Raw genomic sequence first — 27,377 nt, 5'->3', positions numbered from 1 at the left:
CTCTCTATGTATAATCAAACAAATACTAACAAGTTCTAGTATGACATGGGGATACAATGGTTGGCCATATGAGATGACAGTCTTGTGCAGGCTATATTATGATAGAATGTTGTGCCCTGTGGCAGAAGCAGTGGCATGCCAGATGACTCCATGTAGAGAGAATATTTGGTGTTTGGAGGATGACAACAGTGTATAGAATACATCATGTGATGGATGGACATGGTGGGCGGAGCTCACTCGTGTAGGTGTGACAGGCTTTGGTGGGGTGTTTACCCATACATGTGTTTGTGGGTATATTAAGAGGATGCTAGAGGAGGTCAAACTGCCATGCTGTGGCTCTGAGGAAGAGGGTTCGCCCTCGTAACGCGTAAGCCGCTTGTGATGCCATCTGGTTCCTCAAAATATCCAGGTCCAGGTTGCAGGCGTCTAGAGATACTGCTTGCAATTGCCGGAGTATTGATAAGCCTTGTTTTTAAAGCTCGTTTGTGAGTATAATTCTTGTTATGTTTTATGAATAAATGTTATCTTTGTTAATGCACAAGGTCGGTGCGCCCTCCTGTTCTTTTTGTATGTTTCAGTTCTAAGGATACCCATTGTTCTGAGGAGGGCAGCAAGACCTGCTACATTCCATTTACTTTTCTAAGGGGGTTGGCTGCGCAACTTACTCAGTTGACCAAGTGCAGGAGATTGTTTTATGTCCAAATAGTCAGCAGGTTAAAACAAGCTCACGGCTGAAGTAGCATCTGTAGGCTTGTAACCATTTTTTGGGCTTTTTAGAGCTTTCTTTTGGTGAATAACTGAAAAAAGAGTGACAATTAAAAAAAAAAAAAACACTTTGTTTTAGTTTCTATTATACAATTTTGCAAATAGGTAATTTTTGTTCATAAATTTCGGCCAAAATTTATACTGCTACATATCTTTGGGAAAAATAACCCAAATTAGTGTATAATATTTAGTGAAAGTTATAGAGTCTACAAGCTATGGTGCCAATCATTGTAAATTGATCATACCTGATGTACTGACGGCCTCATTTCTTGAGGCCCTGAAATGTCAGGAAAGTAAAAATACCCCCCAAATGACCCCTTTTTGAAAAGTAGACAGTCAAAGGTATTTAGTAAGAGGTATGGTGAGTTTTTTGAAGTTGTAATTTTTTCCCACAATTTTTTTGAGGCCCTGAAATCTCTCATTTCTTGTTCAATGTTTTTATTAAGATTTACATAAAGAAGAACAATAGAATATAAACATTGGTACAAGGGATACTGTCAAAATCATTTGATTTTTCATCAATATATGAATATATTGTGATATACAATAAAGGTTTAATAAATGAAAAATAAGAGAAAAAAGAAAAAAAAACAGACCATAAAGTGTATGAGCAATCTATATTCTTATATATAGTATAAGATCGGGCTGAGAGCCTCTGATCAATTTGTGGTACCTATAAACCATGCCTCCAGACCACCCTACCACCCCAATGGGTGCAAGCTGTAGAAGGGTGGGGGCATTTAAAAACATTTGTTACAATGATAACCGGAGATAAATTAAATGGAATATATTATAAATCAGGGTCCTGACCTGCTTATTTGTAGAATTTGATTGCTCAAAATAAATATACTGATACAATAAATCATACTATTATTTATAAATAGCAAATAATGTAGTAATAGGAAAAGAGTGTCCCAAAAGTATGTATTATAGTAGAGGAGAGAAAAAGTAAGAGAGTTATGGAAAGGAATAAGAGAGAGAAAAGAAGAAGAAGAATCTCTCCAGGTGGTGGCCTGGTTCCAACAGATATTTTGACAGTAAGCAATCAAGAATCCTAGTAAGGTAACAGTAACTACTGGTCAAAATCGTAGGAGAAGAAATGTTTAACCCATGGTTGCCAAATTTTGCAAAATTTTATTAACGTTATTGTCCTCAATAGCTGTCATTTTGGCATATATGAGGGCTTTATTCATTCTGTATTTGGCTTCCGCTACAATCAAGGTTTGAGATTTCCAAGCTTTTGCTATAGTTTGCTTGGCTGCAGTGCTAAGCTGGATAAATAACTGAAATTGGGTGCGGGTAAGCGTAGTGGGTTTCAAATTTAGGAGTGCCAAAGCTGGGTCTGGTGGAATAGAGGTTTCCAGAGCTTTAGAGGCCATCCCAAAAATATTCTTCCAAAATTCTTGAGCTATGGGGCATTGCCACCATATGTGAAAATGGGTACCTGGTGCAGAACAACCTCTAAAACAGTTAATTGGGTATGTCGGGATAAATTTTGCAATTCTGGCTGGTACTAAGTACCACCGTGCTAAGACTTTAAAATTTGTTTCCAAAGCATAGCAGTTCGGTGAGGAATTCTTAATGGCTAACCATATATCGGACCAGTCATTAGTGTCAAACACTCGGTTCATATCCTGTGCCCATTTATCTGCATAAGGGGGTAGTGAACCATTATGAGTCTCAGTAAGTTGTTGGTATAAAGATGAAATCAAACCCCTCACATGTGGGTCGCTTTTACAAATACGCTCAAATTGTGACATTTGATTCATTGTTGAGCCTGTGGTAAGGAGTGGAGTATAAAAATTTTTGATTTGCAAATGATGAAAAATTTCAGATCTAGGAAGCCCATACGTTTCACATAGCACCGGGAATGCATGAATAGCGGTATCGTTGCTTAATTGATAAAATCGAATTAAATTTATGGAAGACCATGCAGCAAATGATTTTGGGAATTTCCAAGCAGGATAGAAGGCCGGGTTCCTAAGGAACGAAAGAAGAGGATTATGTGGGGATTGGAGGTTACAAGCTCTGTTAAATTTATCCCAAATAGCCAAAGAATGTTTCGTTATGGGATTAGATAGGTGTGATCTATCTTTAGGTTGGAGCCATAGCATATTGGCCACAGAGATAGGGTCGCTGTCAACTGATTCAATATGAACCCAAAGGGGTGTTTCTACCATTGAGTGATATTTAGGAAGGGGTGATAGTTGAGCAGCATAGTAATAGGAAGTGAAGTTTGGCAGACCTAATCCGCCATTCAATTTTTTGAGATACAATGTAGTTTTGGAAATTCTGGGTTTAGTGTTTCCCCAAATAAAAGACATGACTCTACGTTGTGTGAGTCTTAAAAAATATGTAGGTAACGGGATAGGTAATACCCTAAACAAGTATAAAAATTTTGGTAATATAGACATTTTTATAGCATTGATCCGTCCTAACCATGATAATGGAAGAGATGTCCATTGTTTCATATAGCCTGTAACTTGTTTCAGTAGAGGAAGATAATTAGCCGCAAATAGATCTTTAATCGAGGTTGTAAGTTGTATTCCTGAATATGAGATTTGATGGGTAACCCAGTTGAATGGTAATGAGGTTTGGACGTGTCGAAGTTCTGCTTGTGGCAAAGATATATTTAACACATTCGATTTTGTGGGGTTAACAAAAAGTCCAGATACTTGGGCAAATTTTTCCAGGACATTTAGTAAATTTGGGGCTGATATATAGGGATGAGATAAAAAGATAAGAACATCATCTGCATAAAGGCATAACTTGTGTTGATATCCGCCTAATTCGATTCCTTTAATATCAGGATGAGACCTAATTAGTTGTGCTAGTGGTTCAATCAGGAGAGCAAAAAGCAATGGGGATAGAGGGCAGCCTTGCCTTGTCCCTCTTCTAATGTCTAACATTGCAGATTTATACCCCGCATATTTAATGTATGCCTTTGGGTTATTATACAGAGAGGAGATCCATGTAAGAAAATGATTCCCAAATCCCCATTTTTGAAGCATGTACTGCAAATATGGCCAGGTGACAGAATCAAAAGCTTTTCTGATATCCAAAGATAATAGGCATGTAGGGATGTGTCTGACTTTAGCTGTGTGAATAAGTAAAAGAGCTCGCCTGACATTATCACCCGCCTGGCGCGTTGGCATAAAACCTGTTTGGTCTCTGTGAATCAGTCGACCTATAACGTTATTCAAACGAGTCGCCAAGATCTTGGCTAGCAATTTAATGTCTAGGTTAAGGAGCGATATGGGGCGGTAATTGGTCCAAGAGGTAGAGTCGGAACGGGGTTTGGGAATCATTGCTATAATGGAGGTCAGTGTATCAGACCCAAATGAATAACCTTTCAAGATAGAATTAAAGGCCCTGGTCAAGATCGGTGCTAAAATGTGTGCATACTGTTTGTAATATAATGCTGAGAACCCATCAGGACCAGGTCTCTTATGTGGTTTTAATAGTTTAATGGCAGTTAGAACTTCAGGTGCTGTTATGGGAGACTCAAGGGTATCACGTTGTTCCTGGTCTAAGGTAGGGAGCTTTATGTTGGAAAACAGAGTTTCTGCTTTTGTTTTATCAAAGTCTTGAGCAGAGGAATATAATTTAGCTAAATTAGAGCGAAATATCTCTAATATTTTAACTGGGTTGCTAGTATATCCATCACGGGATATTTTCAATCTGAAAGAAGTCTGTGCATGTTGTATTGCCTTTAAACTACGCGCCATAGGGGTATCTGGTTTATTAGCTTTAAGATATTGGATATGTTGGCGTTTACGTAGTAATTTATCAGCAGAATCGGTTAAAAAAAGGTCTAGATCAAGACGAGCTTTCTCCAGTTTTGAGTTATTGGCGGCATTTGGGTGAGATTGAAAGGCCACATGGCATTTATTGTAAACAGCCTCAAGCTTTGCAAACATTAGTTTCCGTTCTTTTTTAATTGCTGATGCTTGTTGTAACAATCTGCCCCGAATGACCGCTTTGTGGGCCTCCCACAACGTAAGGGGGGAGACATCATTCGTGTCATTAAATGAAAGATAATCAGTAATTGCCTCTTCAATCTCAGTTTTAAGAGATGGATTGGTCAATATGGAGTTGTTAACACACCAGGTTGTGTCGTGTGATCTGGGAATAGTGGAAGCTAAAGTTGTGACAACAGCACAGTGGTCTGTCCATGGAAATGGGATTATTTTAGAGGAAATCATTTCTAGTATCATGCTAGATGGGACTAAGATATGATCAATGCGTGAGAAAGAGTTATGTGGATATGAATAGTGTGTGAAACGTTTACTGGAAGGATTAAGTTCTCGCCAAGTATCTACTAAGTTATGAGTAGAAAGCAGAGATTGGAGAGTCAATCTAGCAGAGATTGTAAGTGGGGCTGAAGGGGATTTATCCAAGAAAGGAAAAACCGTCGCATTAGAGTCTCCACACAAGACAACCGTACCAAATTTGTGCGTATCAACTAGTTGAAAAAGATGGGATAAAAAAGCTTCTGGGCGTTTATTTGGGGCATAGTAGGATACTATCGTAATGGGAGTATCGGAAATATAGCCAGTAAGTAATGTATATCTTCCTTCTGGGTCATTTAACTGTGACACAAGGGTAAAGGGAGTATTGCGATGGAAGCCAATAAGAGTTCCACGCTTTTTAACTGAGGCAGAGGCGGCATAAAATTGAGGGTATGAGGTCGAAAGGAACCTAGGGTAAACTTTGTCTGTAAAATGGGTTTCCTGCAAACATATAATATGAGCTTTCTTAGCTGTAAAGGAGCGCATAGCCTTTGTGCGTTTATGTGGGATATTAAACCCTTGTACATTTAAAGATAAAATATTTATGGGGGCCATAATAGTGTCAGGGATATTATTATATCATGAGGAATACAATACATACCAAAAACCAGGACCACCACCTGAAGAGGTAAAAGAGAGAAAAAAGTGACAGAGAAAAAAGTAAAATAATAAAATTGAACTACCCTAGAATAGGGACCAAATATCGCTAATTTGTGACAGAACAGTAGGGTGTGGGAACGTCTCAAGAGAGTAATCAGAAGTCTCCGAGAGGTTCCAGGGCCACCAACAGAATCCCACATAATAATAGCAGGGGTCTGAGGGTGGTAAAGGGGGTGGCAAGAAATTCCTAAGGGAAGATCAACACCGGAGAACCACAGGGGTTATATAAGTAGTTAACACTAAAAATAGAGCATTTTTAATCTTTGTGTAACAATAACTACCAACTACTAAGCTTACTCCAATCAGCAAAATAGAAAAAAAAAAATGATACCTGTATGTGTATGTGTGTGTGTGTGTGTATATATATATATATATATATATATATATATATGTGCATATGTATACACGCACGTACACACATGCACATACAAACACAACCTTATGAGAACCTGAAAAGAAAAAAGACAAAGGTAATTAATGAGGCCAAAAGGAGTGGTAGTTTGGTTATAAAGAGGTAAAAAGAAAAAGAAAAAGAATATGACCATCAAAAACGAACAAGAAACCAAATATAAGAAATATCAGGTAAGCTGGTAGAACCCAAAAATCTCTAAATACAAAAAAAAAAAAAATTGAGAGTCCAGCAAAAATTGTTACTTTGTTAGTGTCAATAGAAAAGTGTATGAACCAGCACTGAGTACTGTGATCGAATAATGAGTTGTGATCTGGAAAAAGTGTATAGGTCAGTCCATGGAGTCTTCATTAGATGGTGTTGAATTTTCAAATCGTCCACGTTTATGGATATTCTGGCGTGAAGAGGAAGAGGGATTATTGAAGCCTGCTGCTGTATTTTGTGGAGAGGAGCTGGAGGCCGATCGTCTACGATGTTGCTCTTTAGGTGTTGTTTTATCTGCAATACCCAATTCAATCATAGCCGACTGCAAGTCCTCTGAAGAGCGACAAACATAATGAAATTTGGCAATTATGTCTTTAGGGGGGCCATTAGTTTTGCGAGGAGCTAAAGCCCTGTGCACTCTGTCCATTTCCAGTCTATCCACAGGAATACCAGGCAGTAATTCCTGGAATAGAGCTATCATGGTGGCTTGAAGATCAATAACAGTCTCAGGGATTCCCCTAATTCGCAGATTCGATCGTCTGTCTCTGTTTTCCTGATCCTCCAAACGTGACTGTAGTATAACATTTTCCTCTTTAAGGTTCTCAAATTCAGAGATAAAGTGCTGTGTGTGACTATCTATTTCATCCACTCTCAATTCCAACTCAGCCGTTCTCTGTCCCAGCTCCCTTATTTCCTTTGTCAATTTATCAGTAATGTGATCTGAAGTTTGTTTGAGGGCTTTCTGTAGCATGCGTTCAAATGTTTTAAACATGTCAGATTGAATCACAGTCTGTGAGCCACCAGTATGAGTCAGACTCAGCGGTGAAATCCTGGGTCTTTACACTGTGTGGCAATGTTTTCCTAGTGTGCGGTGTAGAGGGCTGTGAGGTAACTGCCGCCGCCATCTTGGAAGACTGCCTGGCCGGCGCTTCTTTAGCCATACCCGCTTTATATTTAAGTTTTGGGCCCCGCAAGACCATGAGAAAGATACCTGAGGGCTCTAGGAAGTACCAGCTATCGCTGTGTATCGTTCGCGGTGCCGCTGGAACCTGTAGTCCTCCGGTGCAATCGTCCCAGGAGCGGAGCTCTAAGATAGCATTACCGCTCTCTTAGGCAGCCGCGCATGCGCCCCTGAAATCTCTCATTTCTTGAGGCCCTGAAATGTCAGGACAATACAAATACCCCCCAAATTACCCCTTTTTTGAAAGTAGACAGTCCAAGGTATTTAGTAAGAAGCATCGTGAGTTTTTTGAAGTTGTCATTTTATCCCACAGTTCTTGGGAAAATGAAGAAATTATTTATTTATTTTTTACACAAAATTGTCATAATAACAAGTTATTTCTCACACACAGCATATGCATACTTGCAATTACACCCCAAAATACATTCTACTACTCCTCCTGAGTATGCCAATACCACATGTGTGAGACTTTTACACAGCCTGGCCATAGAGTCCCAACATGCAGGGAGCACCATCAGGTGTTCTAAGGGCATAAATTACACATATAATTTCCTGACAACCTATCACACTTTTGAAGACCCTGGAGCACCAGGACAATGGAAACGCATACAAAATGACCCAATTTTGGAAAACAAACACCCCAACGTGTATTCTATGAGGCATGGGCTGCAAATACGCACTTGGGTACTCTGATGGGCTGCAGATAGGTACTCGGGTACACTGCTGATGGGCTAGAGACAGATACTCGGGTACTCTGAAGGGCTGGTGACAGGTACTCTTTATTTATGGGCAATCAGTGTGTTTTACTTTACACTGTAGGTGGTAACTAGCTGTTCACTGCAATCTCCTCCTCAGACAGGAATGATGTGTGAGGAGGAGAACCCGGTAACAGCTAGTTACCACGGTTTGACATTTATGGCCGACTGTGATTGGACACAGCCGGTCACATGGTAAAGAGCCAATTTCATTGGCTCTTTACCCTGATCAGGGATGGGCTGTGCCACAGTGACATGCCGCATCCCCAATCACCAGGCTGCGAGCTCCTAGGGTGCGCATGAGCAGCGTGCACAAAGACAGTGCATGTGACCGGCTGTGACTGGACACAGCCAGTTACGTGGTAAAGAGCCATTTTCATTGCTTCTTTACCCTGATTGGGGACGGGCTGTGTCCTGAGGGGGTGAGAGAACGGACATCATATGATGCCCGCCAAGAGGGAGGGAATATTCCTGCCGCCATCATTTTACAATGCGCTGGTAGAGAAGGGTTAATATAAGAGTGATCTGGGTGGCTGTGGAGCCACCTGATCACTTTTACATGACTAGCATGTGCTGCTTCCAAAGAGCTGTGAAGGCATTCAAACCATCATTGAGGCCTGACACATTTAGTACTATTTTCTCTACATCAGGGGTCTTCAAACTATGGCCCTCCAGTTGTTCAGGAACTGCAATTCCCATTATGCCTAGTCATGACTGTGAATTCAGAGTTTTACAATGCCTCATGGGCTGTGTAGTTCCGCAACAGCTGGAGGGTTGTTTGAAGATCCCTGCTCTACATGAACTTCATATTGAACGAAAAAAATAAAATGGGGATTAAATCGTTTCTGTTCACTAAAAATTAATTTTAGTGTATTTTTCCCAAAAATATAGATTTGATGGACAGTTTTGCAAATATTGTGCATAAAAAAAATGATATCTGTTTTATTCTACAGGGCCTCTGCCTGAGAAAATATATAATGTTCTGGGGGTTAGAAATATTTTTATTGTCAAAAATTCAGATTTTAACGTGTGCAAAAAATGAAAAAAGTGCTTAAGAGGGGAAATGTGTATGGTACGTGTGGAGCGATATGCACTGGCACAGAGAAACCCCAGATGAGGTGTTTTGTGCACTGTAGCATTACTCTGTCCGAAATCAGGAAATCATTTCCTTTGTATGACCACATTCACAGTCCAACCAATAAAAAGCTATGTGAGGGGTTAAAGGGAAAATGTAGCATATTTTCACTGAATGCATTGCAGAAACTTTAAACCTTTCATATCTTCGTTGCTGTAATAAGTATAGAGATTAAAACAGGCACATAAAACAATGCTCTCCAAACCAGTAAATTGTCCTATGCCTCTGGGTAACTTGCAGCCCATTTCAGTCCTTAATATTGATGGCAACTTGACTCACAAGGATGATCTCTTTTGTGATTTCCTCAGATCAGTGTGGCTTCTTACCCGACAGTGAGCTGACGAATAACACTAGGAGACTCAAACTTCATTGACCATGCTAAGACAACAAACGTTAGCCTTTTGTTGAGCTTGGATATACTGTAGCTAAGGCCTTTGATACTGATAAATGGGAATACCTACTGTGTATGTGCCTTGATTTTGGGATTTCGGGACTTTCTTTACTTCTTTAACCCTTTTTTGCTTTTGATGTATGGCATACATTGGTAGCAGTAGGGGTTTGTCACGGAACGTCCCACACTCCGCTTGAGTGCTTCCGTCATATACCGATTCCTAAGTTCTGGAACACGAGTCCAATGGATCTGGCTATAGGAACCCCAAGAACTAGACAACACCAGTCTTGGAGTACATCAGAACTCACTTTATTTAGAATCAAAATTACAAGACTTTATATGCCGTTGGAACCTCCTCTAACAATACAACTGTAACCTAATTAACATGAGCTAATTATCTTATCCTTTATACAGCCTAGGTGACTGAGACATGACCTTTCGCCCAGACTTGTGGGCACCGAGCTTCACACAGTAGTATAAACACAATAGCTGGAGCTAATTACAATTAACAATACAAACAAAACCCAATTAACCTAATTAACATGAGCTCCAATAGGAGTCGTCCCGTCTCCTACATTGTATAGAGGACAATGTGATCAGCTCATTCAATTAACAGGTTGCGTTCAGAATCAACCAAACCAATAATAGACTCTACATACATCCTGGGAGATATTGTGGACAAATATTACTGTCCCATTTTAAGTAGTTCAAGATATATTTTCTCACTCACCCTGTGCCAGGATGGCACAGGGTGACTTAGACATAAGATGTATTCTGAGTTCCCACGGGCCCTCCCGTCACATCGTTAAACACATTGTTTACTGTTAATACACTGTAATACAATGTTAATACATTATCAGACGCACTTGAGGCCTTCCGGGTGCCACAAAGGACCTGAGGTGAACTTTTGATCATGATCATTATTCTTTTGTGAAGTATGTGTAGCGGTACCCCCGTAGAGGCTGCTGAAAGTTGTGGCCCACCTGTTACCCTGCCCAGCCCGGCATTCACTTCCCAGTCACTTTTGAGACAATGAACAGTCCATGCGCTTGTTTTGTATTTTTATTGAGGGATTTGAACTTGAAAAGGGATAGGAATATATGGGATGCCCAGTAGAACAAGCAATTGGTTGATTGTAAATCAATCAGTTGGGACAACTATATACTCTTGGCTACTTCAGTCTCCTCCAGCACATCTCTTGCTTGCAGACTGTTATGCCGCGTACACACGGTCGGACTTTTCAGCTACAAAAGTCAGACAGACTTTCAACAGACTTTCTAATGACCGGACTTGCCTACACACGATCACACCAAAGTCCGACGGATTTGTATGTGATGACGTACACCGGACTAAAATAAGGAAGTTGATAGCCAGTAGCCAATAGCTGCCCTAGCATCGGTTTTTGTCCGTCGGACTAGCATACAGACGAGCGGATTTCTAGGTCCGGCGGAGTTACGATGTAAAGATTTGAAGCATGTTCCAAATCTAAAGTCCGTCAGATTTGCGACTGGAAAAGTCCGCTGAAGGTCCAGTGAAGCCATCACACGATCAGATTGTCTGCCGGATTTGGTCCGTGGGCGTCCGTCGGACAAGTCTGGTCGAAAAGTCCGACCGTGTGCACGCGGAATTTCTCTCTCCCTCTCTCCCTCTCTCCCTCTCTCCCTCTCCTTAACTTCCGGCACAGCTATCAAATGGTTAGGCCTGACACTGGCTCAGCCAGGCCTTAGCAACCACCTTTTGCAGGCAGGGACTCCGGGTCCCTTTTAATGTAGCAGCAATGAAATAGGAAGTCTCTAGTGCTAGCTGTCCTAGGTGGACTACTGCTCCCAGTAAGTCCTCTTTAGGTCCTGGCAGCAGCTGCCTGACTTTACTGCACATGACATTGCAATCCTCACTGGCTCCACACCCAGCTCTGACTATTTCCTTTCAGTCCTCTCTGGCATGCCTCTCCAGTCCTCCTGATAGCACGTCCCTCACCAGACCTCCAGGCTGCAAACTGGTGGTTCCCTCCTGAAGACTTGCCCGGAAGTACTAGCTCCTGCTGTCCAACATCAGTCAGAAACTATATTTTAAATGCCTGGCAGCCCATGTTTATTAAAGGTAAAACGCAAAGCAAAAGTCCAACATATCATGTCTCCCACACAGGGGTTCTTCTCCAGTAAAAATGCACACAAAAATACTAGCCCACCTGGCTCTCTCTTTAGCAGTACCTCTGTTTTTTTCACTGGTCACACAGACCACAGGTTCTTCAAAGAGAAGTATGGGTTTTTGTTTTTTTGTAGATTCATACTTGCCTCAGTGGATAGAGCATCAGACCGATGCTGCAGCTGTCCCTCGGCGTCTCTGCACTGAGAACCGAGCCACTGAACATTGCTGATGGCGATGTTCTCACTCCTCCCCAAGCAGAGAGATGCTGCCTGTCAGTCAGCATGTCTCCTGCTCTGATCCTCCACGCTCATTGCAGCAATGAGCTGTGGAGGGGCGGGGAGCGGTCATCTCAGTGAGCCGCTGAGACTGCCATCAATCAAGGTAGCTGGTGGATCCAGACTTGGGAAGTCAGGATGGCAGTGACATCAGCGGACTGCAGACTGTTCTCCGCTGAAAACGGGTCACAGGAGTGCAAAACGAATTGCACTCTTGTGACCAAGAGGAGAAGCCCGGCCTAAAAAGCTCAGGCTGGACTTCTTTTAGTTTGGACAGCTTTACACTCATGTACACATCTACTCTGACCTCAGTCCTCAGGCCATTTACTGTCTCTTGCAGACACACAGGCTTTGGCTGCCACATGCATCCTCTCTGACTCCTGGAGACCTCCTGTCTCCCTTGGGTGGAGCAGTCTCCAACTGGGAGCGCTGAGGTATTTCTAAACCTCCATTATGAGGGCTGTGTGCACCTGAGCACACACCCTGCTGGTCCTCCGTAAAACCTGTACACATGGTTGGAGATTATCTACCACCCAAGACACTAGTGAATCTCCAAACTTCAGAGCCCCATCCAAGTTTTACAAAGCCTAAAGAAAGCTGCAAAAGCAGTTTTCTCTATTAAACGTCTAAGCTCTGTAGTCCTGCATGGAGCATTTTCCGCAATGAAAAAATATGGCTCCTCTATGTAAGAACACAGAACAGGTTTTTAAACCATTAACGCATATTGATCAAATTGATAAGTTTAAAGAAATCTTACATATTTTACATCTTTAGCTAAAAACCACTAACACTCCCTATAATAAATATTTTTTTCATTTTCTTACCATTGGATATCTGTATACAATTTCAAAGTTGTACTTTGAGATTTGGGTCAAATTTGTAACCTTTCTTGCTATATAAAAACATTCCATTAATATCTTCAATGACCATTTTTTTTTCACTTTCTTAAAGGAATAGAAGCATCTGAAAAACTAGCAGAAACAGATCTGAAAAGGGTAAACTCTTACAGGGAGAAGATTACGTCTGTGTCCAGGAAAACTGGTGTGGACCCAGCTATAATTGCAGCAATCATGTCTCGTGAATCACGTGCTGGCAATGCTTTGGACGCCAATAAATGGGGTGATCATGGCAATGCTTATGGCCTGATGCAGGTAATCAACTGTTTCCTAATGTTTCATAAATAGTAAAATGAATAAGCAGCACGCTGAAAATGCTGATGGAATATAATTTATTGTAGTAAAAATAGCTTTTCAAAAGGATTATACAGACAAGTATGCAGAATATATAAACTTTACTACATTTTAACAAATTACACTTGTACATAACAGATATACACACTCGCTCGTTGCCTCCTGATTGTGCAGGACCAGGTTGTCCCTGTTTTGATAGTTCAGGAATCTTGCTATAGAATCAGATGTCCTTCCTTTCTGTATTTTGATGATTTTCTTAGCAGATTCCAGCCTGTCAGGCTGAGGAGGAGTCCTGGCCACCCTGTTGATGCAGAGGACTTAGTCAACACCCTGGAACTTTAATAGATTTGGTTGTCTCTGCAGTGTTGGACCATCCTGCAAAATGGGCGCAAAAATGGCCCCCCGTGCCCTGAGTGGAGAGTGGTGCAGCCCTTAAAAAGAAAAGAGAGAATAGGAGAAAGAGATAGAAAAGGAACAAAGAAAGGGGATAGGGAGAGAAGACCCACCAACCTGGGAGAAAGTGTCTCGATCCATGAGCAGCTGGGAGGGACCGACCCTCACAAGGTCTGAGTAAACACTGGAAGACAAGTATACACAAATTACTGACAATGATGCAGACTATTGTAGAGATATAAAAAAATACATGTCAGAATACAAAAATGAATAATATTAAATATCCCTATCATCTTTCAAAATAGAAGCTTAGAAGGATGGAAGATAAAATGGGAGAAAATCACTCGGTCTAGGGCAGGACACCAATCTTGTAAGATTGGTGTGTATTACAAACAGGCAAGAAAGGTTGACTGAACAATCAGTTAGGGGCATAAGAGTCACATACTGAATAGAACACTGGGTGAGTGAACCCAACGGAGTAAAATCCCAAGAGTCAGAATGAAGCAATGCTAGTCTTGGGATTCCCACTTAGATCCTCCGGAGGAAAAACCCTCCAGGAAGGGTCTGAATGAGATGGTACCTAAGGCCTAGGCCTTACCGGATCAACAGGCTTTTGTTTAAAGGACAGATTTACAGTACCAGCCTGCTTCAGTCACTGGCTTTAATGGAATAGCTGTTGAAGCCCAGCATCTCTGAATGTGTCATTCCTATATAGCTTAAGGCTAGGAAGGCTACTTCCTGCATGGTCAGTCATTGGATATAGAAGGCATACTTCACATGGTGTGAATGTTGGGGTTTTCACCCTAGAATTTTCTCCATAATGTGAATCCTCTCCTACCTGCAGCTGGTTCTGGACAAGTACTTGGCTCTCAACAATATCTTGCTTAAAAGACCACTGGCCTCCTACTCCTTAAGACCCTTGTACAGGGAGTTTCCCCATGTAGCTTCCCTTCTTTATTCAAAGAAATTACAAAAGATGTGGCCCTCCCAAAAAGTTCACATAAGGAAAGAAAAATATATTGTAGATGTCCCAAGTGTATTACAAAATCCCCAAAAAGTCACTGAATGAAAGTTCTATCCAAGGAAAGCCAACAGGCTATACCACATACTCAGGATCAGGGAAAATCCAACAGCATCAGGCAACATGAAAAAAACATAAAAAGGGGGTACAATTAGCGCAAACTCAAGAACTCAAAAAATGCAAGCTGAACACTATAGGAAATCACCAAGGCAGTCCTTGCCTGTCTGGTAAGGACATCTGCGTGTCTGGGGTGGAGGTTAACGTCACTTTGTACAGAAGAATTGTTCTCCTCTTCATGCCACAAGGGATTCTCTCCTTTTCTACATAGACTGTTATTTATGCGCTGCAGTAATATTGTTTCTGCAACATGAAAAAACACCAAGGACGCATGGGTGCATTAATATCTTGCACTCTTTAATCAGTATAAACAAAGTATCCACTGTTAAAATAGAGGAGGAGGGGCGTGGCTAGCCGTGGAGCGGGATGGAAGCTTGAATCACGAGCTCCGCTCCATAGCTGGGATATACAGCAACACACAGCTACAAGCTTCTCCCCTCTCCCCGAGTAGCGAGGGGAGAACAACGGGACACGAACCGGCATGTCAGGGAGGCGTAATCCGCCGCCACAACCCCGCCGCCTGACTGAATATTTCGGCCTCATGGAACAGAGACACAAGCAAGATGGCGCCGGCCGCTCTCCGTTCCCAGCCGCACAGCACGGCCATACAAGCAACGCTCAGCCACACCGCCAACAAGGAGCAGTGCTAACAGGATCGAGGGACACAGAAGACATGGATAGTCTCCCCCCTCTAGCATCAGATCCATCTGAGGCACAGCAGGACAGAGGTAAGAGACTTGCCTCTTCTCCCTGCAACTCACCCACCAAAACTCCACAGGCTAAAAAACACCATGGGAACTCCTCAGAATCCACCTCTCTCAGCTCCACACTCCCATCCTCCTTAGCAAATATCCCTGTAACTGACAACCCAGTGTCAGAAAGCATGCTAAAGTCGATGCTACTCACTCTACAAAAAGATTTACACAGGGAGCTGCAGCTATCTTTATCACAAGCACATGACAGGCTTGACTGTCTAGAAGACAGAGCTGACACCACTGAGGAACATATATCTGAAATGAGTAAAGCTCATAATGAGCTTCTCGATGCGCACGTTCATCACACGGATGAGATCCAAAAAATTAAACTGAAGCTGGCAGACCTTGAGGACAGGTCCAGAAGAAATAATATAAAATTCAGAGGGATCCCCGAGTCAGTGCCACCCAATGAGCTCAAAAAATACCTACAGCAGCTCTTTCTCACCCTGCTTCCTAATCTCTCTCCTCACGACCTACTCATCGATCGTGCACACAGAATCGCAAAACCAGATCACCTGCCAGCGGAGATTCCCAGAGATGTCCTAGCCAGAATCCATTTTTTCCACATAAAGGAACAAATCCTTTACACGGCAAGGAATCTCAAACCCTTACCGGCACCCTATTCTAAAATAGCCCTTTTTGTGGATTTGTCACCAGCTACTATGGAACTACGTAGAGCATACACTCCGGTCACCTCAATCCTACAAGAGCATAACATTATCTATCGTTGGGGATACCCCACCAAGCTTCTGGTCACATACCAGCAAAAAACAATCCCAATTCTATCACCTAAAGATGGATATAAGAAACTAACAAACTGGGGCCTACTACTCATCCCCGCGACGTCTCACCGACCACACAAGCAGGATGCACCTCCGAACCCTTCTGCTCAACGCCAACCAAACAAGGCGGATAAAACCTAATGCTACCTTAGATCTACTAGTCCCCAGCTCAGATATATCCTGCTTGGGCGATTTATTAATCTCCACCTCCCACCACTTTATAGTGTGCCGTGCACACTTAGTCAAGCGCTTACTTATAATTTTTCACTCAATACACTATCTGAGAACTGTTTACATTGTTTTTCTTTTGTTCTTATTTCTAACAGTGTGCAATATCTCTAACGATATTCCATAATCTGTATTTGTCACACGCTGAGTTGCAACGGTTGTTTTACTTTCTTTCAGTTACTAAGAGCTATTAAGTTGTTTGTTATAACTCTCAATTTTTACTACTGTCCAATAGCCATTCTTTATAACAGCCAGCTGTATACAAGATTATAGTCGCACTCAATTCCTGCAAACCAACCTCTAACGCATACAATTATGACACTCAAGGTCACATCTATAAACGCCAAAGGGCTTAATTCCCCCTTTAAGAGAAATCTTCTTTGGAAAGAAGCGTGCTCCCAACATGCAGACATACTATGTGTGCAAGAGACGCATTTCTCAAACACCAACGCCCCATCTTGTACACACAAAAAATACTCCCATTACTTCCTTTCCAACAACAACAAAAAAAAAAGTGGGGTAATGATAGCCATTAGCGCCAAGGTCTCTTTTACCCTACACCACGTAGTCACTGATGACGAAGGCAGATTTATAATTTTAGTCGCCACTATTGATAATCACATCATGACCCTGGTGAATGTTTATGTACCCAACACCTCACAAAAAAAATTCTACAAAAAACTCAAAAATATTCTAGAACCCTACAAGAGTAACACGTTAATCATCTGTGGTGACTTTAATGACACCCCCAACCCCACACTGGATTCTACCAACTCAGATAGAAGGAGGGCATCTGCTCTCTCCTCATTCATAGATAGCGAAGATTTATACGATCCCTGGAGGTGCATGCACGATGTTGAACGCGACTATACATTTTATTCTCACCCAGGGAATTCTTATTCTCGGATTGACCTTTTCCTCACAAACAAAAAAGCACTATTGGCAACCTCAGAATCAAATATAGGTCTCATCACGTGGTCAGACCACGCTCCAATTTCCTTGAGAATATTCCCCCAAACCTGTCCAACTAATCGTTCTCTATAGAGACTGAACTCATCCCTCATAACCAATCCAAAGTATGAAAATGAAATAAAATCCGAGATTGAGAATTTCTTTAAAATTAACTGTGCATCTGTTGAAGATCAATCTATGGTATGGTTAGCCCATAAGGCTTTTCTGCGGGGTCTACTCATCAAATTTGGTGCCCAAGAACGCAGAAGACGCTTAGCGGAAATAGAGTCACTGCTACAAAAACTAAAGGCCTTAGAATTAACAAACAAAAATTCACCCAATCGGACAACTTTTGATGCAATTAGAGACTGCAGACTCAAAATAAGTGAACTATTACACAACAAATTTGACTACTATGTCAAACGCTTAAAATTAAATTCATACTCCTTTAGCAACAAATCTGGAGCCTTCCTGGCCAGACAAGTTAAACGTCAACAAACGCGTACAAAAATCCCCTACCTTCTGAACTCAAAAGGAGTGCGCATGTCCAATCCATTGGACATAGCTAACACGTTTGCGTCCTTCTATACACAATTATACAATTTGCAAGAGCAGAGATCCACCTCCAGACCAGGTACCGAAGAAATAGAAGCCTTTCTCTCGTCCATACAACTTCCCTCACTAACTCCCACACAAGTAACCGAGCTGTCCACCCCATTCACACAAGCAGAAGTCTTTAACGCCATCAAATCCCTTCCACTACACAAAGCCCCAGGACCAGATGGGTTCTCCAATGAGTATTACAAGCACTTCAACAACATCCTCTCTCCCCACTTATGCACCACATTTAATCAATATGCCTCTACAGGGAAAATCCCAAAAGAATGCCTCGAAGCCCTGATAGTAACTCTCCCTAAATCTGGTAAACCAACTGACACCCCAGGGAATTACAGGCCCATTTCCTTATTAAATACGGACACAAAACTGTATGCAAAAATATTAGCTCTCCGACTCTCCAAGGTTATGAATCAATTGATACATATAGATCAAGTCGGTTTCATACCGGGTAGACAAGCATCAGACGGGACCCGACGATTTGTCGACATCATACAATGGGTGGAACATAACCGAATGCCTTCTCTGCTCCTTTCTTTGGATGCAGAGAAGGCATTCGATAGGGTACAATGGACTTACATGGAGGCGGTCTTACGCAAGTTTGGCATATCGGGCACACTCCTATATGCCATACTCGGCCTATACACTTCCCCAAGTGCCAAAGTGTGGACTTCGGGCGTATTGTCCAACTCCTTCAACATTACGAATGGTACAAGGCAGGGCTGCCCACTGTCACCCTTAATTTTTGCCATGATCATGGAACCCCTGGCCCAAAAGATTCGCTCTGACTCCCAAATTAAAGGTATCAACATTGGTACCACTGAACACAAAATTGGTCTTTACGCGGACGACGTAATAATCGCCGTCACTGACCCAAAATGCTCCCTGACCAAGATTCAATATATCCTCGACCAATTCAGTGCAATATCTTTATACAAAGTAAACCATAACAAATCCTTTATGCTGGCGCTAGGCCTAGATAAACCAACCATACAACACATTTCAAAATACTCCTCATTCTCCTGGTCAAAAGACTCATCTTTAACCTATTTAGGAATCCGCTTGACCTCACCTAGCAAAAATCTGCTACGCACAAATTTGATAGACCTGGTAGAAAAGCTTAAAAGAATTTCTAACGATATACTTCATCCCTTTGTATCATGGGCGGGTAGAATTGCATTAGCTAAAATGTTCATGCTCCCACATATTCTCTATGTCTTCCGCACGCTACCAGTGCCATTCCTTTCAACGCAACTACGACATCTCCAATCTCTCATCAACTCCTTTATTTGGCAACACAAACGGGCCAGGATAAAACACCACAAGTTATTGACTCCAGCACGAATGGGGGGATTGGGAGCCCCTAACATTAGCCTATACTACAAAGCAGTCATACTAGAACAACTGAAATTATGGTGGTATCCATCCACTCCCTCCAATTGGACACAAATAGAATCAGCAATGCTAACCAAAGATCCCAAACTATACCTCTGTGCTTCGCTTCTTGCCCCAAACCCCAGACGCTTTCCTATGGACACAATAACGGCCTCCCTAAGAGTATGGACATCTATTCCTCAAATGCTACAGGGGTTACCTCAATCCATACTACAATTCATCCCACTCAAAGCTTGCTCAACAATTCTACCTGATCTTCAGCTATGTACATGGATTGACGCAGGTATTCACACCATTGGTCAACTCTTCAATGAGTCCGGTCTAATCCCATTCAACGACCTTCAAACTACCTACGGTCTCTCACCAAGAACTTTCCATATATACCTCAGGATCATATCTCTCCTCAATAAAACACATTGGATAACACAAGACGAGATTTTATCTCCCATGATACAATATCTTGCCTCCACTAAAAGCATACGTAAGGGAATATCATATATTTATGGCTTGCTCTCTCAACCTGCTCAGAAATCAATTCAAACCCAAATCTTGCAGTGGTCTAAACACGTTCCTTCAGCCCCTCCATCTAATCAATGGCACAAGGCTTTATCCTTACCATCTAAACTCTCTCACTGCACCACGCATTGGGAATCTTTACAAAAGCTCTTTCAACACTGGTACTATACTCCCACCAGAATTGCCAAGATGCACCCCAAAACATCCCACTTATGCTGGAGAAATTGCAGTCTTACAGGAACTCTACTCCATATTTGGTGGGAGTGCCCACACCTCAAAGTCTTTTGGAACCAAGTACTAAAAATGCTCCAATCATTAACACTCACAACAAATAATCTATCTCCCATTGACCTTCTCCTGGGTCTGATGATTCCCACATGGCCCAAGAAATTCCAAACAGTGGCCACCCACATCCTCATCGCTGCAAGATTGGCAATTGCAAGGAAATGGAAAAGTATTCATTCTCCTGACATCAAGGAAGTGATCATAATCCTAAACGAAAACTTCAAAATGGAATACGGCTTCTCCAAAGCCCATCTCACCACTGAAAAATTTTTCAAGAATTGGACTTTATGGATCAACGACCCTAGAAGTATACAGCTGGACTGATTCCGCCTTTACTCACAAAAATCTCACAACTCCGTTATACTCTTTATTCCTCATTAATAAGTAGGCAATCCACACATCTCAGCATTATGCGCCCAGTTTCCCCAAGTAGTAAACTATAACCAAGTGTGTGACTGTCTGCTGGCCCCACTCCTTGTAGATAGCAAGAACAAGGTTTAAGTTAAATCTACAATCGATAGCGTTGTTTTTTTTTTTTGTGTTTTTTTTTTTTTTTTTTTTTTTTCTGTTTCCTTTTTTTTTTTTTTCCTCTCATCTAGGTTACTACCTATCTAAGTCCAAATATTTGCATGTTATAGCTCCTTTATCAGCACCTATATGCAACACATTTTTTTTTTTTTTGCATGTTCTAAATACGCACCTAAGTGTATACATACCATAGCTTGAAGATGTATCTTTGTAATAATCTTTTTGTTACCTTTTTGTAACTGTTAAAAATTGAATAAAACTTGAAGTATAAAAAAAAAAAATAGAGGAGGATTGGCATCAGGAAGGGCAGGAGACCACTAATGCATCCATGCGCTCTTGGGTTTTCTTTCATGTATCCTCATTGTTCCCGTGACTCAGTGGGATCTGAAACAGGTTAACTTTGTGCTTCAGAAACCACCGCTTGAACCCGTTAGAGATAGTCCTCTATATTGTGCTCACCCACAAGGTGGCATTCTTTGTAGCAATGACATCAGTGAGGTGAGTATTTTGAACTCGCAGTTTTATCCTGTATGGAATCCTTTCTGTTTTTGCCTATGGACAGAGTGGTGTTAAAGCACACGACTTGTTCCTTCTCATTCCATCATCTCTAGGTGACTCAGGCAGACCATCATCCATGTGTATAGTCTCAAGGATCTGGTTCCACCCTTGCTTGTTGAGGTGCACTCTAATAGATCTGTGAAAGCACATGATTTTTAATCTCTAAGCATGTTTTTTTTGCAGTTACCTTCAGATGATTGGCTAAAGGTACATCCCCTATATAACCCCCTCCCACTCGCCTCAGTTTTTATTTTTTGCTAGTTTGTCACTGAGCTGCCTGAGGGAATATACCTGGTCTCTCTTTGGACATAGAGGCATACTCACCTTCCCCCATTAAAAGGTGGCTGACCTTCTATTCTTCCTTTTTGTCCCTTTCGGGCTTCCAGCTCCAAGACGAAGTCTGAAACACACTTTCACTGGAAGACATGGACCTCCAAGCCTGCCACATCTGGCTCTAAGTCCTATTCCCAGAGATGGGGCACCCCATTTGTCAGTATGGGGGGATGTCTGTCAGCCTTTCCAGCCTTCTGGTCCCAAATTATCTGTTATTTGGGTCCAGAGTGTCATTTCCAGGGGCTAGAAACTGGCATTTTTCTGACTGGTTTAAAATTTTCCATCTTCCCTGCAAAAACGGACAGATCTTTGTGCTGCTGTTCTGCAACTCCTCTTGCAGGGGATGTCCCAGTCCTGAACAAGGCATGCTTTTAAGGTTTCTACTCCAACCTGTTAATAGTTTCCAAGCCAAATGGAGGCGTTTGGCCTGTTTTGGATCTGAAGCCTCTCAACCTGTTCCTGTGAGTTCAAAAGCTCCACATGGAGCCAGCCAGGTCAGTAATTCTTTCCCTCCATTTAGACAGGAGCCAATTAACCTACTAGCATGTCTTTAGAGTGTGGGAGGAAACCGGATGTCCGGTGGAATCCTACACAGGCACAAAGAACATGCAAATTTCAGGCAAGTAGTGCTGTGGTTGGTATTCAAACTGACGACTCTAGTGCTGCTAGGCAGAAGTGCTAACCTGTCAGAAACCATGAACCAGACCGAGACAGAAGTACAGTAAAATCACACTTGTTTATTAATAAAAAATAAAAAGGTAAATAGAGTAAGCATAGTCAAAGGATAGCCAGAGTCCAGTAACCGGATCGGGTAGTCAGCCAAGCCAGAGTTCAGTCTCCAGATCGGGTAATCAGCCAAGCCAGAGTTCAGTAACCAGATCGGGTAATCAGCCAGGCCAGAAGTCAGGGATCCAAGTAGAGGAACAGCAAGCAGGATAAGGAGCCAGAAGGGATGTCTGGGGAGTACTTACTGAGGCCGAGATGCCAAGAGCGGTTCGCCCTTGCAACTACGCGCACGCCGTCCCCTGGAGATGGTACAGGAAATGGGTGGCACTAAGGAGCATGGGCCACCAGCAGGTATAGAGTTCCTGAAGGAAGACTGCAGAGCCGGATCATGGGTTGCAGGGCTCCTGGAACTGGCTGAGGATCTGATGCTGGGTGAAGCAAGCAAATCTGTAAACAAGCAGAGGGTCAAACACAGGTGACAGGCAAGGCAAGTCAGTAAAGCAGGCCGAGGGTCAAACACTGGTGGCAGCAAGGCAAAGTCCGTTAAGCAGGCTGAGGGTCAAATACTGGTGGCAGGCAAGGCAAAGACCATTAAGCAGGCCAAGGGTCAAACACTGGTGGCAGGCAAGGCAAAGTCCATTAAGCAGGCCGAGGGTCAATCCAGGAGAGTAGTAGCGTGGTGAGAACAGTCCGGGTCACAACAGGAAATCAGATACATAAAACAGGAAGCAGGAACCAACGGAAAGCTGACGAAGCTGACACGGGCTCCCAGGAATTGTCCTCAGGTATCCCTTCCACTGAATTAGATATTGGAGCTGTCTGCCCCTCTTCCTGCAACTCAAGATAGACTCCACTTCGAATTAGTTTTCCCCGTCCACTTTAACTGGCAGAGGAGGAGGTTCCTTTCTCCCAGGGAAAGGGCCGGCCACCACGGGCTTCAGCAGGGATGCGTGGAATACTGGGTGTATCCTGTAGGAGGTTGGTAATGCCAGCTCAAATGCCACAGGGTTGATCATCCTCTTAATTTTAAAAGGCCCAATGAACCTTGGCCCAAGTTTCCGTGAGGGCAGAGGTAATCTAAGATTTGCGGTTGACAACCAAACTTCCTCACCAACCTTGAAGATTGGATTCTCCTTCCTTCCTCGGTCATACTGTTTCTTATAACTGTCCTGAGCTTTCTGTAAGGTGTCCTGAATTCTTTGAAAGTTAGATTGGATAGAGGCTATCCGGTCTTGTATGGTAGGAACAGACATTTCAGGGATGATGTTAGGGAGGAAGGAAGGATGGAACCCAAAGTTTGCCCAGAAGGGTGTTTGATTAGTTGTGGAGTGAACAGAGTTGTTGTAAGCGAACTCAGCATATGGCAGAAGAGTCGCCCAATCATCCTGAGAACCAGAGCAAAAACACCGGAGGTACTGCCCCAAAGTTTGATTCGTCCTCTCCGTCTGGCCGTTGCTCTGGGGATGGTACGCAGAGGAGAGGCACATCTTTATTTCCAAGGTCTTGCACAGCTCCCTCCAAAATTTGGAGGTAAATTGGACACCTCTATCTGAGACGATGCTCTTGGGCACACCATGAAGTCTAATTATTTCCTTGAGGAAGGTATTGGCCGTATCTGAAGCAGAGGGGGTGCCCACCATGGGCAGGAAATGCGCCATCTTGGAGAGGCAGTCAACACAGACCAGGATGGTGGTAAACCCCCCGAAGCAGGTAGGTCCACAATAAAGTCCATTGACACTTCCGCCCATGGTCGTTCCCGGGATGGGCAAGGGTTTGAGTAGACCCCAGGATTTGATGTTTAGACCCTTATTGCGTTGGCAAAGTAAGCAAAGACGTAGTCCTTACAATCCCGTCTCCACCCTGGCCACCAGAAAGAATGGGAGATCAGTTCAGCAGTCTTTCTTGTTCCGAAGTGGCCTGCGAGTTTGTGATCCTGAAAGGTTCTGAGAGCCAATGGCCTTACATCCCGTGGAATGAAAATGTTCTCCTGGGCCCAGAGCAACTTGTCATGTTTTTCTAAAGCATGTGTTTCTGGACCGGAACAGTGACTGGACGAGGATTTGATGGAGGTTATTAGGTCAGATTGGGTGATTCCAAGGAAGTTTTGCGGAGAGAAGATAGTACTAGGTTCAGTGGTTTGAGGGGTTACAGAGAACATCCGAGAGAGCGCATCTGCCTTTCCATTCTTTGAGCCCGGTCCATGGGATATATGAAAGTTGAATCTAGAGAAGAAGAGCGCCCAGCGGGCTTGTCTGGGCCTTAACCGTTTTGCTGTCCTGAGGTACTCTAGATTTTTATGATCAGTGAAGATCATAACAGGATGAGATGCACCATCCAGTAAATACCTCCATTCTTCAAGGGCAAACTGGATGGCCAGCAGCTCCCTGTCACCTACGTCATAATTTAGTTCTGGCGGCCCATTTTCTGGAATGCAAAGGCTACAGGATGTAGAATCGCCTTGGGCCCATGTCTCTGGGAGAGGATGGCCCCTATAGCGGTTTCCTAAGCATCCACTTCTAATACGAATGGTAGGACTGGATCAGGATGTCGTAAAATTGGTGCAGATATGAACAAGGTCTTAAGCTTGGTAAAAGCTTCCTGTGCTTGCTGAAACCATTGGAAAGGGTTGTGTTGTCATGTGAGCTGGGTGATGGGTGCCACAATGGATGAAAAACCAACAATAAATCTTCTATAAAAGTTAGCAAACCCAATGAATCGTTGTACCCCTTTTTTGTCTGACGGGCTGGCTATTCTTGGATTGCCTTGACCTTTTGTGGGTCCATTGCGACCCCGTTGGTAGAGGTGATGAATCCCAGGAACTGCACAACAGTCTTCTCAAACTCGCATTTCTCAGCTTTGAGGTACAGTTTATGATTTCTGAGTATGGTGAGGACCTTCTTAACATGGACTCGGTGAAGCTCAGTGGTAGCAGAAAAAATGAGAATATCATCCAGGTAGACGACTAGGAAGTCGTCAAGGTATTCTCGAAAAATATAATTGACCAGATGTTGGAAAGTGGCCGGGGCATTGCATAGCCCAAACGGCATCACCAAGTACTCGACGTGCCCAAACCTGGACCTGAAGGCGGTCTTCCACTCATCCCCGGCCCGAATCCTGATGAGATTGTAGGCACCCCGAAGATCCAGTTTAGAGAAGATCTGGGCCGACTGGAAACCGTTGGAACAGCTCAGGAATGAGTGGTAATGGATATCGGTTTTTGACAGTTATGTTGTTTAATTGCCTGTAATCCACACACGGCCTTAGGGACCCATCATTTTTCTCCACAAAAAAGATACCAGCTCCAGCTGGTGAAGAGGAAGAATGGATGAAGCCCTTTTCTAAATTTTCATCAATGTAATTTTTAAAAGCTTTTAACTCAGTTTCTGACAACGGGACGATGCGGCCAAACGGGACTTCCGAGCCAGGGAGGAGGTCAATAGGGCAATCGTAAGGCCGGTGAGGTGGTAAGCAATCAGCCTTTTGTTTAGCAAACACATCCCGGAATCCAAGATATACTGAGGGAACATGTTGAAGGTTGTCAGGCACAGGTGTGATAGCTGAGCAAGTACTAGGAGCCGGGGTGAAGCAGTGCTGGGAGCAGTATTGAGAGGAAAAGAACACCTCCTTAGTTTTCCAGTTAATTTGAGGTTCATGTGCCTGGAGCCAGGGCAGGCCTAGGATTATGGGGAAAATAGGTGAATGGATGAGGTCAAAACGCAGAAACTCCTGATGGCCCTGTCTGTGGAAGTAAGGATGGGCTTGGTTTCCCGGGTGATGGGTCCAGAACAAGGGAGAGACCCATCGGCCAAATGTATCTGAAGACTTTGTGTTTTTGTCTGAAGAGGGATGTGTAGATTTTGGGCCAGTGAGATGTCTAGGAAGCAGCTACAAGCTCCGGAATCAATTATAGCTGGCAGGCGGGTTTCCTTTTCCGGTAGCTGTAGAGAGATAAGGAGAGTAGCATAAGTCTTGGGTACACCAATGGTTTGATAATTCACAGTGTTTTGCGGGTAAGACTTACTAGGCCTCACTGGGCAGCTGTGGAGGAAATGACCGGAGCCTCCACAGTACAGGCACAGATTGGATTGGCGTCTATGTTGCCTTTCTTCGGAAGTCAGAGGAGTACGGATCAGTCCGAGTTGCATGGGCTCGACTTCAGGAGGTAGTGGCAGCAGCCGGAGACGGAGGATGGATAGGCATTGGCCTGAGGGTGTCCAACCAGGTCGCGGCCCCTGAAAACGTTCCAAGCGCCGCTCACGCAGACGCCTATCCAACTTGGTGGCGGAATTGGATCAATTCCTCTAGAGAGGCTGGAGTTTCTATCCTGGCTAATTCGTCCTAAAGGACCTCGGACAGACCTTGACGGTATTGGTATTTCAAGGCAGGCTCATTCCAGCCAGTGTCGGCTGCCCACTTATGAAATTCCACTGTGTAGTCCTGTATTGGCCTTCTTCCTTGAGACAAACTATGCAGAGTTGCTTCAGCTGTGGCTGTGCACTGCGGATCATCATAGAGTTGTGCCATGCTCTCAAAGAAGGTATCAATTGAGTTCAAGACAGGGCCCCCATCTGTTCCATCAGACTGTGAGCCCAAGCTTGTGGCTCCTCAGCTAGAAGGAAGATGACACACCCCACTTTTACTGCATCAGAAGAAAAAGTCCTGGGCTGGAGGGCTAGGTAGAGCGAGCAGGCGTAGGCCCTGTATTTTTTTTACGATCTCCTGAGAAGCGCTCAGATGTAGGGACCCTGGGATCAGGGAGCGTCATTACTACGGTTGGGCTTGCGGTGGATTGAGAGGCGGAGGCCCCACTAGTAGGTGCGGGAGCTGCGGTATAGGTGGACCAGATAGTTGCTGAAGGCAGCTATCAATTTGGGTATAGCCTTCTTGTAGTTTTTGGACTGCATCGGTGAGAGCTGAGACCTGCTGGCACAAGATCTCTAGAGGGGAACGCGCTCTGACGGCCTCTGATATCTGGCTGGTTTGTACTGT

The 27,377-nt window shown here is 43.3% G+C and overlaps 1 protein-coding gene across 2 annotated transcripts in view; it reads left to right on the top strand.

Annotated features, from left to right (window-relative positions):
- The window catches only part of LOC141127860 (lysozyme g-like), a 110,531-nt gene that overhangs the window by 70,564 nt on the left and 12,590 nt on the right, over positions 1–27,377 (top strand). For both annotated transcript variants that reach the window (XM_073614705.1, XM_073614704.1), the window contains one exon: positions 12,947–13,146. In XM_073614705.1, coding sequence (XP_073470806.1) covers positions 12,947–13,146 — 200 coding nt within the window. The remainder of the gene's footprint in view (positions 1–12,946; positions 13,147–27,377) is intronic.

The sequence above is a fragment of the Aquarana catesbeiana genome, linkage group LG02 (assembly GCF_042186555.1).
Source record: "Aquarana catesbeiana isolate 2022-GZ linkage group LG02, ASM4218655v1, whole genome shotgun sequence".
Taxonomy (NCBI): domain Eukaryota; kingdom Metazoa; phylum Chordata; class Amphibia; order Anura; family Ranidae; genus Aquarana; species Aquarana catesbeiana.
The sequence above is the reverse complement of the archived record's forward strand: the minus strand, read 5'-3'. Positions and strand labels throughout refer to the sequence as shown.